An 18,826-nucleotide genomic window follows, 5' to 3' on the forward strand; every position below is an offset into this window, starting at 1 on the left:
AGACCCTGTATTAATATTAAGAAATTCACTAAATATTGGTAAATATCTGACTATGAACCCGGTTATTATTGCATATTAATCTGAAATTACGGTAGGAACACATAAGCCTCAAATCCTGGATCCGCCTCTGGTAGGGAGCGCTTCCCCCCTAATGGGACCCTACGCGGTGCGAATCCGAATATAGTCGGGCTCCAATGCGAGTACCGGATACCGAGTGGGAAAAAAAATTATGAACTCGAAAGATGCGCTTGTTTAGAAGTGATCTTAGCCCGGTTTTTTTCTCAACTCACCCATTAATATTTGCTACCATGTTCTTGAAATCTTTTAATTTCGGTTTTTTTTATAAATCTTTTTCTTCTTTTTCTGTAATCTCCGGTGCAAAAAAGAAAAAGGAAAAGACAAAGAATTGGGAAATTACCAGCTATGTCCATTTATAAGTAGCTCATTACAAAAATTGGCCAATTGATAAAATATTACTAATATTAGCCAAATTAGCCAATTAGCTATTTGTAGTAAAAAATATCAAATTTTTGCTTTGTTTTGAGTGGGTGTTATTAGAATAGATTGGGCACAACTTAAGGAGCTTGAATCTCAGTTTTGGGATGATTTGGTGAAGTTTTGAGGTGGTTTGAATTGAAAATTCGAAGTAAAAGCTGAACATGAAAAAAAAATTATATGTATATCACACTGTGTATCATTTGTGTATCACATATGTATCATATTTGTATCAATTGTGTATCACATGTATATCCATATATACCTGTGTGTGTGATACATGCGTGATACATGTTTGATACATGTGTCGCAGAAGACTTTTATGAACTCGATTTAATTACGAATTTTGATACAAAACCAGTCCAAATCACCTCCAATCTTCCTCAAATTTTGTATATTGACTTATCTATATATTTTCAATGAATTTCAACTATACCCATTGAAAAAGTTCCTTTTTATTTAGATTTTTGGAATATTGTATTGATTTTTGTATTTCATCACCTTATTTGCTACCCCGTCCATGAAATTTCCTTTCCGTCTTGTATCTAATGTTGCTAATCACGCTTAAAAATATGGAAGGTGATTTTTGCATGTGATTCTTTGAGAGAAAGAACCCTATTATTTGGTTTTTCAATTTTTGTTGGCTAGTTTTGGTAAGTCTATGACTAATGGCTAGAGGTTGGTAAGTTGAGATTTATTTGGGACATTTGTGTAAGTTTCCCAAAAGAACTTTATATCATTGCAAGAAAAAGAGCACCCAATATTTGAGTCACAACATGCATGTCTATATAAATCATAAATATGCGAATGATATTACTATTTATAGATTATGACTGCTCTAAGGAGGTAATGAGAATTCTGGAACTTGCTACAAAGTATTTCTATTTTGCTCAATCTCAATCGTGCCTACATTTATTTTATTAATTAATTTAATTATCTTTTTTCACAAGTACAACACTTGTAGCTAATTTTTCTCAACAATCATATAACACTCTTCTCATTTGGGAGTTGGGACGTTCCGAAATGTTTGAAACTATTTTATTTCTATACAACTTTTAAGAATTTAAATTCATAAACTATTCATGCTTTGACTATTTGAGATGTTTGCTCTCTTTTGAATTAATATCATAAATTATGTGCCCAATCATACACTGTTAACGCGTTACGTATCGATGAGAAAAGTTATTTGAGTTGTTAAACAAATAGATGTGCCAAAATTGGTTTTCAGATCATGAAATGCAGTTAATGATGTTCATTCTTCAAGATGTATATCTTGATTAAGATTTAGTGTCACCTCAAAAATTGAACATATAGGGTGCTTTTGGTACGAAGAAAAATATTTTCCAAAAATAAATCATTTTCTAGCAACTAAACACCAAAAATATTTTCCTTGAAATATATTATCCATTAAAAGGAGAAAAACAGACTTTCCTCACTTATGTTTCTTCTCCGATAATCCATTTGAAATAATTTCTAAATTTTAGAGAGCATAGGAGACTATGAGACAATAAAGACAAAGAAAAATAGTCATTGCTCCCTTTTCTGTTCCTGAGCCGAGGCTCTACTGAAAACAACCTTTCTACCCTCGCAAGATAAGGTAACATCTCCATGCACACTACCCTCTCCAGCTTGTGAGATTTTACTAGGTTTGTTGTTGTTGTAGTCATTGTACGCAATCAGATTTAACTTCATTATTTGAACAAGGTCTACAAAAAGGTATTCTATTTACTTTTTTACCAGAAATCATATTGACCGCCCTCAAGCTTTTTGAAGCACATTAATTTTCTTCTTCAAAATAAAAGTCACATAAAAATGACCACCAAATTACTACTCCAACAGTCTAACTTAATCAAGATCCATATGTACCACTTGAACAACCAGAAATTGGGCAAATAAATTACCCAATGCACTATCCAATCCACAGTTCTATTTTACTACCTAATGGAGAATAATTTTTTTACCTAACTTTACCCTGCCCATATCAGGCAACTGAAATGTCCTCTGTGAATAGGGGGGGGGGGGGGGGGGGTCGNTTCTTCTTAATTATTTTATGGAATATAGAGTACAGTTAGGCCTCTCTATAACAACATCCTTATATAACAACACTTCACTATAAAAGCTAAGTTTTTCCAGAACCAAATTTCATGTTTTGTTGTAATACATGTTTTCTATATACAGTAATTTGCTATAACATCCAAAAATATCTGAAACAAATGACGTTGTTATAAAGAGATTTGACCGTATATAATTACTGAAATTGAGATGCTCATTGAAGGGCTAATTAATATATACCTGTAGCAAAGATTGGAACTTCAAAGAACTAAATTTGCTGCTAAATTTCTATTTTCTTGGAATGATAAACCTTAAGCTTGGAGTCCTAATTTCTTTTTCATCGTATGATAAGTCCACAGTATAATCACTTCTTTTAGATGGGAAATCTCAACATACTCTGTTGCCAACAGTTTGGTAGAGAGACCTTAGTTGTGTGTTCCATTTATCTATGGCAGTATACTTCTTCATCCCTTTTGATCTGCATGCACAAATACGTCGCGTAAAACAAGTTAGAAGTGAACTTAGGTCGCAATAAGCAAATTAATAATGGCAAATCAAGGTTATTAATTGACCTGTCGCCACGCTCTAGCAGTCGGTTCACTTGATCAATGTGGCCATCAATCCGGTTATCCAAGATTAGTGAGACCAACAAGTCCTCAACGTCCTTTTCTGGCACATTCAGCTCCTGCAGGTCAACTAATATGAGAAAACCAACTAGGAAGCGCAGTGCATCCGGTGGATTAGTAACTGAATAATGCGATAAACTAAGAGAGTGGTAGCTAAGTACATTGTTTCTTTTATCACCCTTGAGGAGATCTGTAGCAAGTACACATGTATCTTCCAAATATGAACAATTTGTAAAAAAGTAGTATTTTATGCCATCACTAACACAATTTAACCGCTCATACTCTGTGCCCTCAAAAAAGAAATTATTTAAAGAAAGGAAAGGCAATGAATAACACAGAACACGATAGATAAGAGATAAGGGTCACCATGGAAAATCTAAGAAAGGGAAAAAGGAAAAAGCTGTAAGATGCCTAGCAAGAAAGAAGACTGATAACTTTATCACCTTGGATATGAAGGGAATCCGGATTCTTGTGTAAGGCTTGATGAGCTTCAGCAAAACTTGGGTTCTAACATTCCTTAAAAGATCTTCAATGTAATTCCGAATGAATGGATCATCCATTATTGTCCGTCTATTACTCTGTTAAAAATTCGAGAACAGCACATTCAAAATCATAACAACAAACCAACCACAAAGTACAGACTGTAGGGCAAACAGGCAATTTTGAAATTTACAGGAAGGTACCTTAAGAATTTTCTCGAACTCCAAGATCTCATTTCGTTGATATGCTGCGATAAGGTTTGTCATTGCCAATATCTCGGGGTCATTTTTGTAACTGAAAAGTATAAACACGGTCATGCACAGACACAATGCAGCTCTAGTCCAGTCACAAGAATGACAAAATGCTGATGTTGAATTTTGCAAACAAAAACTTCTCTCAGTATACTCACGGTTTAGCTTCTTGGCCATCAAAAGGGTTAACTTCAGACTCCATCAGCATATTTGCTAGAACCAAGTACCTAAGTGAAAGGAACCAAATGTAGTGTGACATTAGGCAAAGCAGAGGTTTGTAATGGTTAAGACAGAAATGGAATTCGCATACTGTAATCTCAGATGGAAGGTGAATGTTCAAAACAATCACCTAGTACCACATTACAGCAGTTGACATCGAGCAACTTTAACCAACATTTACATGCAAGTAACAAAACTCTTTAAGTTTCTAACACATGCAAAAGAGAAGACCACATCTGAAGCTATATCAAGAAATGGATTCCGAGTGTAAGAGCTAGAAACATCAGAGATAGTCTTAATCTTATCCTTTTTTCTTTATATATATCATGGTATATTGAGTCTGAGTACTTGGAGTGCAAGTTGAGTGATGCGATGCACGAAGAAGGAGTGGAAGTGAAGATTGGTACTCAAGTCGTCCCCAAAAGAGATAGTTTCAAGTATCTTGGGTCAATTATTCAAGGCAACGGGGAGATTGACGAGGATGTTACCCATCGTATTGGAGCGGGGTAATGAGGTGGAGGCTTGCCTCGGGGGTTTTGTGGGATAAGAGTGTGCCACCTGGACTTAAGGGCAAGTTCTACAGAGTGGTGGTTAGACTGGCTATGTTGTATGGGGTTGAGTGTTGGCCCGTCAAAAAGTCCCATGTCCAGAGATGAATGTAGCTGAGATGAGGATGCTGAGATGGATGTGTGGTCATACCAGGAAGGATCAAGGACAAGATTAGGAATGAAGTTATTAGGGACAAGGTAGGAGTGGCATCTGTGGAGGACAAGTTGCGGGAGTCGAGGCTGAGATGGTTCGGGCATGTGAAGAGCAGAGACATAGATGCTCCGGTCAGGAGGTGTGAGAGGTTGTCCATTGCGGGTCTGAGGAAGGGTAGGGGCAGGCCTAAGAAGTATTGGAGAGAGGTAGTTATGCAGGACATGTCATTGCTCCAGCTTATCGAGGATATGACCCACGATAGAAAGGCGTGGAGGTCGAGGATTAGGGTTGAAGATTGACAGTTAGTAGTGTTTTCCTCCTAGGCTTACCAGTAGTACTAGGACTATTTTTGTGTTATCTTATTCATGATTCTTTACTATTTCATGTTGTGTCATTCGTGCACGTTACCTTAATGATTGTTGTTACTATTGTTTGCTACTTGTTGCCTTATCTCCACTGTGCCTGGAGCCGAGGGTCTATCGAAAACAGCCTCCCTATCTTTATAAGGTAGGGGTAAGGTCTGCGTACACACTACCCTCCCAGACCCCATTTATGGGAATACACTGGGTTCGTTGTTGTTGTTGTTGTTGTATGGTATATTGAGTCTAATCTAACCACCAAATATCTGCCGTTAGATACTAAAAGCACGTCATCATATTGATTATTTCATACCACAAGAAGTGGGAGTACAGGGGCTGAACATGGCAATGGGAAGGAGCCTTCCAATTACAAAAACGCTCCAAAAACAGCATAACCTCAAAGTCAAAACTTATTGAAAAGATCTAACTGAAAAAACCAACTTATTTCTGTTTCACTTCAGATTAAACAGCACCTCCTCTCCACAAACAACTTAGCAGTAAACTGTTTGGCAACTTGGACTGACTAACATGAAAACGCATAATCTGGCACCTTAATCTTCATTGCCTCCAATTTATAAAGCCAATAATTCACCCCTTACCAAGAGAAGCAGAAGATTTATTTCACGCCCCATCACCTATGCGAGTGGCCAAGCAATGTCTAATATATCAGATTATCAATGCAATCCTCCCTCCATAATAGTAGACATTCCGAAACTTCTTCATAGCCTTATTCAGTGTTTATTCAACCATGAAGGCACACTGGAGAAATAACAGAAAATAGGTACTTGAGGGAGCAGTAGCCAATTTTCTTTTCTCCAAGTAGTAGAAAGATGCATCCTGTCATAAACTAAGTGTTGTGTGCGTTTGCAGGTTTGCATTGAATTCACTAACAAACTTCCTTAAATTCTAGTTTTAAAGTACTATCTAATGTCTGTCTTTAAATCTATGATTTTGAGAATGATTTGAGGCGTCATTAAATAATTAAGATCCTCAATTTCATGTCCTAATGAAGGCCGAGTATTACATCAAAATTAAATATGCAAAACAGTTGCAATAGTTCAATTTGGTATAGAGATGTTCATATTCCCACATGTATTGCAAGTTGACAACACACTGTTTAGATATACATATCATCTGAGCAAACTGCAATATATTTCACCCAACCAACATCACGAGGTACACTGCCTCTCTTGCAGGATAAGAAGCTACAAGCTTGAGGAGCAAAAAGATGGAAGACACTATTTCGGTTGGCTTGAGATAAGAGTGGTAGGGGAAAAAGTAAAAGACAAGTGGTGAAACACGTGGTTAGGAAACAACAAAGGAGTAAGCGTCGAGATGCAATCCTCCCAAATTGAAGGAAAGGAGGAAGCAAATTTTCCTCGTTATGGAAAATAGAAAATAATGGAAGAGAAAAGATCCGTATAGGAGACAGCACTAGTTGAGATTAATGCTTAGTCTTGTTGGCATGCTTACATTAGTCCAATATCTGCTAGGAGTCTATATAATCTTGTTGGGGAATTTGTATGTCAGTAGAAAACATAGAGAACTTCTAAGGTTAGACACTAGAGAACCAAATATATTTATATTCAAAAGAGACGAGTCTAATTGGAGTGAAATGGATAGTGAGGATTCATATAGCCAACCCCAACTAGCTTGTATTGAAGCTTTGTAGCTGTTTGTTGTTTCATGTTAAGCCAAGCCACTAGAGGTCAATGTTAAAACATCAAATAGTGAAGTAAGATCAGTTACTTCACTTTGTTGCACCAAAAATAGTTTGAGTTTATCAAACATAGGGTAAAACATTTAGTTTAAAAGGCCATAAACTCCACGTCTAGCACATTATAAAAGTAATGGTTAGTGATTAGGTAACAAACTAAAGTTTCCGAAAGCTTGAACACATAGTTAATGGTCAGTGAAAAACTTCTTTTTGTCTTTTGACAAGTATTTACGGAAAAACTTTCTACTATTGCTTCAATAAAAGTACTAAAATACTTTTGTTAAATCATAATTATTTCAAAACAAACTGCTTTGATCATGCTTTTTCAACACATGATCTCCTATGTTCTTTAATGCAACAACCACGAGCTACAGCTTGTAGCAATCTATAATACAGACGTCCAGGAACTAGCAGCCAAAGACTACATTAATAATTTCAATTTCATTACAGTTTCACTTTCCTCTTGTGTCCTTAGCAAGACGAAAGTGGAAATGCCAAAGGAAGCAAATAAATGCACACAGAATCTACGCATATGAAACACAAAAAGGAAGTAGAGCACACATACTTTAGACACTGGATACGCCTATGATTCCCAGCTTCATCATAGTTCTTGAAAGCTTCAAAAAAGTCTGTAGCTGCCTCTGCCCACTTTCTCTCTGCCATATGCATTTTACCTCCACATTCGCGAATGATTCCCATTATTCTTGGATGAGGGATAGCTGACTTGACTGAAAGTGCTTTGTTGTACAGTTCCTGGGATTAGACTCATATTATTTATGAATTAGGGATTGAAAACTGCTTATCAGTTCAAGCTATGTTGCTAAGATCCTCCAAAAAAAAACGACGGGTGCACGTCAGGTCCTCCAAAAGAAAGTTATGCATTTTTGGAGGATCCGACACATGTGAGTTGGCATTTTGGAAGCTGTGAGCAAGCAATCTCCTCTATAATGTAATGCGACTGGATAGATGTTTTGATATTAATGCCAGAACAAATATCAGAAAGTTAGAAATTCTGGTCATAATACGGATATATACTCTGCATCAATATACACACATCAGGGTCTTTTTTGGCCACACTTAAAATATCAGAAAGTTAAAATATGAGTTTTCTCTCGTAGAGGAGTCTTTTTTGGCTCCATTCCAATAAATAGTGTGGTTATGGCTTTTTCATTATTTATGTCTACAAGTGTTTGACCGCCCCAATTATTGGAATGACGCCAAAGAAGACCCTTGTACGGGAAAGCATTCTTAAAATATTATGGTCCATTATTTTCAATCTGAAAATATTTATCTCAGACATATTTGATCAAATCTGAGTAGTGAATAACGCCTAAGTAGTGACATTTAGGGTGGAAATAGCTTTGATCAAATCCTATTATAGCAACTTTGACCGGACATTCCTAGCGAAAGAGCAGAAGTGATTTATGACTACTAGAACTATAGTGGCTCACTGATACCATGTTATAAATCTTTTGGGGAAGAGATGAAATCGTTTTTATTTGATCTTTTAGCATTTTTATTTGGTCCAAAATAATTACTCTTTTCAAAAACCAAGAAGGTATTAAATTTTTTCTTCCAAAATTACCCTTTCTAATAAATGATTTAAACAAATATCCAAAAATTCTTTACAATTTCCTATGAGTAAATTCAAAAGAATAAGGTTGATATAGTGAATAACATTCTTAATGAATGTTTCAAAGCAGTTTTCTTAATATGCGTGTGAAAGGCTAAAAGATCAAATAAAAAGGACCAGAGGGAGCACTAACTTGATTGATAACTTACTCTATACAAATGAGCTACAAGAGTGACCTATTTCTAAGTGTGAAAATCTAGAAATATGTGCAAACATCATAAAGGATTAGGACATTGTACTTGTTGCACTATTTGACTATATTAACTATGATAGGCAAGTATTTGTTGCACTCCTTGATTTTATTTATTATTATGACCGACCTTAATTTAGTGTTAAATATATATTCCCTCATGTCCTTTTTATTTGATTTTTTAGCCTCTACACACCTATTAAGAAAGCTACATTGGAACACTAATTAAGAATGTTATTGACTGAATTAACATTTATCTCTTCTCAAATCTACTCATGAGAAATTGTAAAGACTTTTAAGAAATTTGTTTAGATCGTTCATTAGCAAAGCTAACTTTAAAAAAAATTAATACCTTCTTGATTTTTGAAAAATCAATTATTTTGGACCAAATAAAAGATGCTAAAAAATGAAATAAAAAGGATCAAAAGGAGTAAGACAATCTAGTTTGATGGTGCAATTAATGCATTACAGGAAAAATCAAGGTTGTTAATGTAGTCAAATTGTGCAAGAAATGCATAACTATCATAATTAATATGCTCAAACGGTGCAATAAATGAATTATGGTCATTCTTTTATTGACAATGGTGGGTCTAAGGAGTAAGGAGAGGTAGAGGTAGCCCGAAAAAGTAAGGCAAGACATGGCACATCTTCAACTTACCAAGGACATGACCAGGTCAAGGATTAGGGTAGTAGGATACTAGGCAATCGAGTGTCTTTCCTTTCATTTAAGTAGCAGTAGTGTTATCCTCGTATTTCCATATTCCTAGATTTCTACTACTACCTGGATGCTTTTGTTCTGGTTTTTCTATTATCTTGTTGGTATTATTGCTTTTTTGACTTTTGACCCACTGTGTTTCTTTCTCTATTCTGTTGTGATTGGTTATGCATGCTTGCTTTCAGCCGAGAGTCTATCGAAAACAATATCTCTACCTGCCAAGGTAGGAGTAAAGTTGCGTACACACTACCCTCCCAGATCTCACTTGTGGCATTACACTGAGTATGTTGTTGTTGTTGCTCATTCTTTTATTGTGTCGACACAATCTCTGTATTTTTATAATATTAGTAAATAATACCTGTATATAGGTGTTTCTTGTAGCTCTTTGTATCAAGTTAGAATAAAATAAGTTAATTTCGCCTCTTTCTCGACTTTTCTGGTGACTCTTGTAATCTTTTCAAGTCATTATTCTACTCGTTGTACAAAGGGCACGTGCCACTATTCATGTCAAGAATCAGTCAGCTAACACATCAATGTCGTCGTCTAGAGACATATTTCTAATCAATGAGTAGCTATCACCAGGCCTCCATTAAGTCACATGCCACTATCCAAGTATCCAGCTATCATGGCCACATTACTAAACATTAACTTTATCAACATACCAAACTTGATTTTACAGCTTTTGATGTGCAAACTTAAGTTGTTTCTTCACCTCATTGAGTTTGAAGAGTGTGTTTGAAAACAAGATAATGCAGCAGTGCATTTATCATTGCGATGTTTCCCGTCAACGCTTAATTACCGCCAAGTATAGCATAAAACTGTCCAGCCATTGCCATGTTAGTAAATAGTAATCCTTTCAGCACACTCAACTTGATTTTCCAATTGATTTGAAAACCAAAGTTGTTTCAGCGCCTTAAGTTTGAGGAAACGTGTTAAGAAAAAAGTAACTGATTCAGCTAGGAGGTGCAATAAACTCACCGTTGTCAAAGTCAAGTTTGGCTCCGCAATAATAAATATAGTAAAACTGTGTAAATGCATTGCTCTCATAAATATAATCAAGCAGTTCAATAAATAACTCGTACTCAATCCTTCAGTAATTAACGCATATTTCCAAATTTCCTACCCTACATTCACGTCTATAAATAGATACCTCTTGTAAATCAATTGTGTAAAGTAAATTGTCAATCAAGTTAGTAACAAGCAGTGTTGTGAAAAACGCTCGCTTCCGCGCTTAAAGCGCGAAGCGAAGCGAGGCGGGCACATAGTCGCTTTTGTGTTGTTAAGCGTAGCAGCTGATATGAAGCGTGCGCTTCTGCCAAAAAATCGAGAAGCGCGACTGAAGCGAGAAGCGACAGTAGTGAGCGCTTCACTATATTATAAATAAAAAAACTGTCTTTTTTCAAAACATCATCTAGAGCGGAGAAAAACAGCGACTAGGGTTCCCATTTTCAGCACTTTTCAAGTTCAATTTTCATTAAGTTCAAGCCCAGGTATGTGACTTCTTCTTCTTCTTCTTATCACTGTTTCAGCCTCAAAATAGCAGCGAAATGCTGCCAAATTTTTTTTTTCCTTCAGCACTTCTTTTCTCATTCTCTTCTTCTTCTTCTTTTTCTTTCACTGTTTCAGTCTTAAATTGCAGCGAAATGCTGCCCAATTTTTTTATTACTTACTGCCTTCTTTTTTGTTTCAGTTCTTCTTAGTTCTTACTGCCTTCTTTTTTGTTTCAGTTCTTCTTAGTCTTACTGCCTTTTTTTTTGTTTCAATATTTATTTTAATATTTTTTTTAAAATTCCGCTTCACTTCAAAAAAGCGAGCTCTTCGCTTCTCGCTTCACGCTCTTTACAACACTGGTAACAAGTTAGAGAAAAGTCAAGTTCTCTCTTTCTTCCCCTCAAGATTTCTCTCACTTATCAAAAGAATCCTTCGGAAACCTACACTTGCCTAGAACTGGATAGAACAGCTTCCGCAAATGGAAATGTCATGATTTATGGACGATGAGACAACTTTATCGTTCAAGTTAAGGATCTCATCTGAATTGACTGCTCTACCAAACCATCGTTAAAAGCAAAGTAAGCATCTCTGAATGACAAGAAGATTAAGCTGGCTGCCTAATCCCCTGATACCTCCCTGTCATTCTGCATGTGAAGGTATATGCTTGATTACAGCTGTTTTGTCCTTTTCCTATGAGCAGTTCCTGGCTATTCTACAACCACCATCTTGTGGTTATACTATAACTTCATTTATCACCAGGGCACATGCGCCTTATAAACTAATTGGCAAAGGATCAAGGTAATACAGAGACCAAAGAGAGGATTTTAAAAGAATGAAGTTCAATTAGGAAGGTGAAGAATTCCATACTGCTAGATACTTTAAACAATGACAGAAACTTCTATAATTCATTTCCTAATATTTCTTGGAGGAATTTAATAGATTTTTACTAACGTCGGGAAAAGAAAAGAAAAATTAAAGCAAATTATGTGTGTTACAAAGACAAGCAAAATTCCAAAGAGTCCCAATCACTATTTCAGAATGTACTTTTTATCGAGGTATTTTTGTTTCCAAAAGAGGGAGCTTCTAGAAGTAACATTCTTTAAAAATAAAGGAGACAACAAAAACCAAGACAAATTAGACATAGAGAATTATCCGAAATTGGCATTTGAATTGAAAGAGACTGATTGTAAAAAGGTATTAAAATACCTTCAGTTTTTTGTTATTTTTCGTCTCTGTGTACATTTGAATCTCAATTGCATATACCTCCAACAATTGTGTCCCTTTTTTCTGATCATCAGTGCCATCTTCTTTCTTACAGGATTTGTGGAGCTCTTTCAGAATCTAACAAAGTGGTCAAGTTATGTTCATGAACACCATAGCAAAATAATAGCTACAGATACTAATTTGATCAAGCAAGATACCTTGCTCATTCGTCCATATTCCCCAATGTCAAACCAAATCTTGCAAAGCTTTAGATTCGTCTTGAACCATAACCTCTGTGAAAGCAAGAGTGGGTGGTGAGACCTTAACAAAAAGACACAAGAACTTCGAGAGAAACCTGCAAGCTGACTCCTATATGCCAAAAGAGGAATACACTCTGACCTCATTCTTAGCCTCTTCAAGGGCTTTCAGTGTTGTCTGGTAGAACTCCTGCAGAAGGCTGAAGTTCTGACTAGCTGATCCAGAAACAAAATCCATAATACTGTTCATACACTTCTCACTATAGTTCCGTGTCACTGCTGATTTTATGTAGGTCAGCATTTCTCGATAAGCATCCATCATTTCCTTGTACTTCCCTAGCTTATAGTAAAGCTTAACAGTTTGCTTTAAAGCTTTAAATCCCCTGGAAATAATGATAGTTGATAACAATAAAAAAGCAAATTGTAGCTCTGAAATTCTTAAAAGCTTTAGGAGACCCATTAGTTGAAAGCATAAGGCATGAGACCTGGATAAAGTCTTACACAACTTGGATGTGTAAACAATAACCAGCCTTTTAGCATTCCAATTCAGAGAAGAGAACATTAAAAATAATCTGCAGTTAAAAAATAAACTAAAAAGACTCTATCTTCGTTAGTGATTTGAAATTTGTTGCCACATATACACACAGAAATGAGAAAAAGAGTCGATAGAAGAAAGACAGGCTTGTGTGATAGGCACATGTCACGAGTTCGAATACTAGCTGGTGAACCAAGCTTGGCATTTAAGTGAAGAAAGGTAAAGGGCAAGCCCATTATCCTACGAGCTTTTAAACTAAAATAGTGCAATTCTCGGTCATTAAAAAAGATAAAGAAGAAGAAATAGAGGTCTGCTATTTGAATCTGACCTCTTTTTCTAAAAACCGAGGTAAGTGATTTTGACTTTCAGGTCATATTAATAGTTGCATGCTGAATAATCTATGAGTTTTTATCAATGCACTGTTGCGTTAGATAATTAGGAAAAACTAACTCAGATTTTAGCATCTCCATAATGCACATACTTATTGTTACGCGGCGCCTTCCTGAGATTCCTTGGAAGGGCGACGTAAGGCTAGGCAACTGATGTCAGTGCAGTTGTTGTCAGCCAACTGAGGTCCCCTCCGTACGCTAGACGAGATTGTCAGTGCCGTACGGGAAAACCAATGTCAAGAGCAATTGAGAGAACAGAAATGAGAAGTCAGAATGAAAGAAAGCTTGATTGCATTAATGAAAGCTATTACAGAAAAGCAACGCGGTGTCGAGGGGGAGGGACACCAGTACAGAGAATTGCTTGCTTGCTAGAAAGTTTTGATTGCTTGATCCCCCCTAATAATACTTAAAAAAAAATAATCGAAAGCTACAAGACTAGACTTGACTAAGCTAGAGAAACATAATGGAAGTACATTAAATAAAACTACTCTATATTTACAATGAAAATGACTTAGTTTTCTATAAGGCAGCAGCAGGTCCGTTGTCAGCAGCAGTGTCTTTGGCATCACGGTCTGCGCGCGCGGCGTTGTCTGCGCGCGCGGCGCTGTTGGCTTCTGCCTGCGGCTTGGCGCTCGCGAGGGATATCGGTGGGGCGACAGAGGCACCTGCGCGCTTGTCACTTGGCGCGGCCAAGACCATGGGGCCGTCCGTGGCGCTAGGCATTGGGAGGTTCGCTAGGACGCCACGGGGCGCGCCCAAGGGGTCATGGGGCATGGCTGGAAAGCCGCCCATGACATTCTCCCCCACCTGAGTTAGCGACGTCCTCGGCGCCTTACTTGCAAAATAATCTTCAATGAGGCTCTTGTAGGCTTTGAGGTTTGTTCCCCTCTCCCAAGTATTCTCTTCTGCATCACAGCCCTGCCATTTCACCAAAAACTCTTGGTGATCTTTCCTTGAGGCATGAATCACTCTGTCATCAAGGATAGCTTCAACACGCCTTTTCCCGGTTGAATTGGGACCTCGAATACTGGGTATTGTGAGCTGGCTCCTTGAAGGATCCTCCGTGTCTTCCCGAAAAGGTTTCAGGAGACTGACATGGAAGACAGGATGAATTTTCCACCAAGCTGGGGTATCCACCCGGTATGCAACCTTCCCAATACGCTTTTCAATGGACAAGGGTCTAATGTATTTTTGCAATAGGCGAGGGTCATGGACCCCTTCAAATAAATACTGAGCAGCAGGATCCTTGATGAGTAGATCCCGTATTTGGTCCTTGATGGATGTGGCTACTTCGCTCCCCCTTAGGGTGGCGAGTAGGCACACTGATGCTAGATCAGCTCTCCGACTGAGCGCATCAGCAACATGATTGGTCTTTCCACTGCGATACTCCAAGTTGAAGTGGAATTCAGCTAGGAATTCCTGCCACCTGGCCTGTCGATCGTTCAGCTTCGGCTGGGTCATGAAATGGCTAACAGCTGTGTTGTCTGTCTTGACCACGAACGGGGTTCCCGGCAGATAGTGCCTCCAGAGGCGCAAGCAGTGGACGACAGCCAATAATTCTTTCTCATGGGCGGCATAGCGCCGCTTTGCATCCTTCAGCTTCCGACTCTCGTACGCTACAGGGTGCCTTTCTTGTAGCAGGACTCCGCCGAGTGCATAGTCAGAAGCATCTGTTTGTACCTCGAACGGCTTGGCCAAATCAGGAAGGGCCAAGACGGGGCTACTAGACATAGCCGCTTTTAATGCGTTGAAGGCCTCTGCTCTCCTTGGTCCCCAATCCCAAGGTGTGACCTTTTTGAGGAGTTCTGTCAATGGCACTGCGATAAGTGAGTAGTTCTTCACAAACCGCCGGTAGAAGTTGCATAGGCCAAGGAACGCCCTCAAGGCGTGGACATCCTTAGGTGTCGGCCAATCTGTGATGGCCTGGATTTTCTGTTGGTCCATCTTGATGCGTCCTTCCTCGATGACATGTCCGAGGAAATCAATTTGCTTCTGAGCAAAGGAGCACTTGGATAACTTTGCATATAGTCCATGTTCCCGCAACGGCAAGTGTACTAGGTGTTCTTCCAATGTCTGGCTATATACCACAATGTCATCTAAGTAGACCACCACAAATTTGTCGATGTACTCTCGGAAGACTCGGTTCATGAGAGTGCAAAACGTAGCAGGGGCGTTGGTCAAGCCGAATGGCATGACCAGGAAGTCGTACGACCCATATCTTGTCACACAAGTCGTCTTGTGTTCATCACCTTCTGCAATCCGAACTTGCCAATAACCTGTCTTCATATCTATCTTGGTGAACACCGTAGCACCACCCAGTCTATCAAACAGTCCGCCATTAGGGGAATAGGGTACTTGTTCTTCACGGTGATTTTGTTTAGAGCTCGATAATCCACACAGAGTCGCAGGCTGCCATCATGTTTCTTTTGGAATAGAACAGGGGACCCATATGGGGACTTGGAGGGTACAATGATCCCTGTATCTAGCATTTCCGTCAATTGTCTCCGAAGCTCGGTGAGTTCGGGTTGTGACATTCTGTAAGGCGCCCGGGCAGGTGGCTTCGCGCCCGGCACCAACTCAATTTCATGGTCCACAGTGCGCCTAGGCGGGAGCCGCTTTGGCATGTCTTGTGGCATGACATCTTCAAACTCCAGTAGTAACTCCTTCACGGGTTCAGGAATGGGACCCGAGGAGCGTTCTATACCTTCAATGCAGAGGGTTGCCAGGAACGTAGGTTCATTCCTTTTGACCCCCTTCTTCAACTGCAAGGCCGAGATGTTCTCAACGGCCATCTTCATGGGCAGGCACGGGATAATGCAGGGCTTGGCCCTATTGGTACCCATCATCAGTAGCATGTCTGCAAATGGTACAGGCATGGTGTTGGTTTGCCTTAGGAATTCCAGCCCAATAATAAACTCGAAGTCATCTATGATCACCACTCGCAGGTTGAATTTTCCTTTGTAAGGCCCAAGCTTCACCGGTACTTCTTTAGCTATTCCACCCACTGGCTGGGGAGGTGAGTTGATAGCCTTGACGCTACCTTTACCTTTCCCTACAACTAGTCCAAGGCGCTCCACCTGAGTCGAGGCTAAGTAGTTGTAGGTAGCACCCGTGTCTATCATAGCCCGAATGGGCTTGCCATTCACCTTCATCTCGACGAACATTAAGGTCCTCTCTTGTTTAAGAGCAGTCTCTTCATTCGCCTTCTTTTTCCCTTTCCTGGTGACGGGACATGAGTCCTTCTTCTTACGAATACCAGCACTGGTCTCCGCTAGTGCCTCAGAAATGGAACCCACAATTGCATTGAAGGCACCTACTGGTTCAGTCTGGTCCGCATCGTCTGAGTCGTCATCAGTCCCATCATCAATAGCCTGATGGGCATTCATCTGTGCATGTGGGCACTCATTGTTCCAATGTGGACCGCCGCAATGACGACATCCTGAAGGAGGCTTTCTCGCCCGATCATTGTTGTTTGATGCAGCACTGTTGCTGCCGGAGGAAGGAGCTCTAGATTTGTTTGAGTTCCGATCTCCCCCATTTTTGCTAGGACCACCACTGCTGGGCTGGCCCCCTTTGAACCCTACTCGGGCAGGCGGCTGAGGCCTGTCCCTTCGAGCTTCCATTTGATAGTCCCCAAGGCATTCAGCTGCTTGGATTGCCTTGGGAAGGGAATCTACCCTTTGTCTCTGTAGCTCCACGCGGGCATATCTTCAGGGTGATGCTAAACTCTGGTGGCGTGTGAAGTACGAAGACATCAAGGCCGGTGAAGATGCTCTCGAGACATGGGCCGAACTAAAGGCAGCTATACGCCTGCAGTTCTTCCCCGAGAATGTTGAACATAATGCAAGGAGAAAATTACGGGAGCTCCGCCAGACAAAATCAGTGCGGGACTACGTGCGAGAATTCTCCGCACTCATGCTCAGCATATGCGACATGGGGGATAAGGACAAACTCTTCACCTTCATGGAAGGGTTGAAACCTTATGGCAGTAGTTGCTACCTTCTTAGCTTCCTCCAGATCCCCAACAGCATCGAAATACTGTTCAACGTCAAAGATGAAGTTTTTTTCCACTTCCTTGGCATTCCTAGCTCCACTGTATGGCTTTGGCTCAGGAATTTTCAGCTTCTTTGTCGCGGAAGCGGAGTTCACAGCACCTCCGATTTGGTTTCCACCTCCTCGGAGTAGGCCCTGTAAAGCAGTGTTGACAACATTGAGTTGGTCTGTCAATTTGTCAATGGTTTGTTGCATGGCAGTTACCTTTTCTGCCTCTTATGCCCTGTGGGCTAAATCCTCGGTACGCTCCTGTTGGAGCCCCTCGAATTTCTCAAAGATTTCGGCTGCCTCTGTGGCTGCCGTCTGCCGGTCTCCCTCGGAGTCGCGACTGATGTTTTCAACGTCAACTTCGACCTGAAGCACCCTGCGGTCTAGGTCGTCCAACCTTTGCAGTAGGCTGGTTCTTAGTTCAGGCACCGTATCCACAATAGGCCGCAATACCTCAACCGTCCCTTCGAGGGCCGCAATGCGGTCCCCATGATTCGCCATGGTCAGAAATGGTGGTATGTCAATACGTTCCCTCGTCCGATGTCGAGCCTAGGCTCTGATACCAACTGTTACGCGGCGCCTTCCTGATTCCTTGGAGGGGCGACGTAAGGCTAGGCAACTGATGTCAGTGCAGTTGCTGTCCGCCAACTGAGGTCCCCTCCGTACGCTAGACGAGATTGTCAGTGCCGTACGGGAAAATCAATGTCAAGAGCAATTGAGAGAACATAAATGAGAATTCAGAATGAAAGAAAGCTTGATTGCATTAATGAAAGCTATTACAGAAAAGCAACGTGATGTCGAGGGGGAGAGACACCAGTACAGAGAATTGCTTGCTTGCTAGAAAGTTTTGATTACTTGATCCCCCTAATAGTACTTAAAAAAAATAATCCAAAGTTACAAGACTAGACTTGACTAAGCTAGAGAAACATAATGGAAGTACATGAAATAAAACTACTCTATATTTACAATGAAAATGACTTGGTTTTCTATAAGGCAGCAGCAGGTCCGTTGTCAGCAACAGTGTCTTTGGCATCACGTTCTGCGCGCGCGGCGTTGTCTGCGCGCGCAGCGCTGTTGGCTTCTACCTGCGGCTTGGCGCTCGCGAGGGATATCGGTGGGGCGACAGAGGCACCTGCGCGCTTGTCACTTGGCGCGGCCAAGACCACGGGGCGTCCGTGGCGCTAGGCATTGGGAGGTTCGCTAGGACGCCACGGGGCGCGCTCAAAGGGTCATGGGGCATGGCTGGAAAGCCGCCCATGACATTACATGTGCAAAGCGGCAGCTAGTCTTTTTGTCATAATTTTGATGCAGCAATATCCTCATCTATTCCTGATTTTCAGACTGCCGTATAGGAGTCATGCTTTCGCTAATAGGCTCATCTTATTTTAGAGTCCACGTTTAAGTTATTTTTAAACGAGTCCAGTTTATCATAAAATTACTGCATTTAGGCCCCCCCGGGGGGGGGGGGGGG

General features: G+C 40.1%; 1 protein-coding gene across 1 annotated transcript in view; it reads right to left on the reverse strand.

The window, feature by feature from the left end:
• Nucleotides 1–2,806: 2,806 nt before the first annotated feature.
• LOC109218952 (COP9 signalosome complex subunit 2-like) overlaps nucleotides 2,807–18,826 on the reverse strand; it is a 40,146-nt gene continuing 24,126 nt past the window's right edge. The window contains exons 5-13 of the mRNA XM_019383349.1: nucleotides 12,533–12,773; nucleotides 12,352–12,426; nucleotides 12,137–12,271; nucleotides 7,467–7,654; nucleotides 4,063–4,131; nucleotides 3,857–3,947; nucleotides 3,617–3,751; nucleotides 3,120–3,232; nucleotides 2,807–3,025 (exon numbers count right to left, since the gene is read on the reverse strand). Of these exons, the coding sequence (XP_019238894.1) occupies nucleotides 2,935–3,025; nucleotides 3,120–3,232; nucleotides 3,617–3,751; nucleotides 3,857–3,947; nucleotides 4,063–4,131; nucleotides 7,467–7,654; nucleotides 12,137–12,271; nucleotides 12,352–12,426; nucleotides 12,533–12,773 (1,138 nt within the window). The 3' untranslated portion in view covers nucleotides 2,807–2,934. The remainder of the gene's footprint in view (nucleotides 3,026–3,119; nucleotides 3,233–3,616; nucleotides 3,752–3,856; nucleotides 3,948–4,062; nucleotides 4,132–7,466; nucleotides 7,655–12,136; nucleotides 12,272–12,351; nucleotides 12,427–12,532; nucleotides 12,774–18,826) is intronic.

This window comes from Nicotiana attenuata, unplaced genomic scaffold, assembly GCF_001879085.1.
Source record: "Nicotiana attenuata strain UT unplaced genomic scaffold, NIATTr2, whole genome shotgun sequence".
Lineage (NCBI taxonomy): Eukaryota > Viridiplantae > Streptophyta > Magnoliopsida > Solanales > Solanaceae > Nicotiana > Nicotiana attenuata.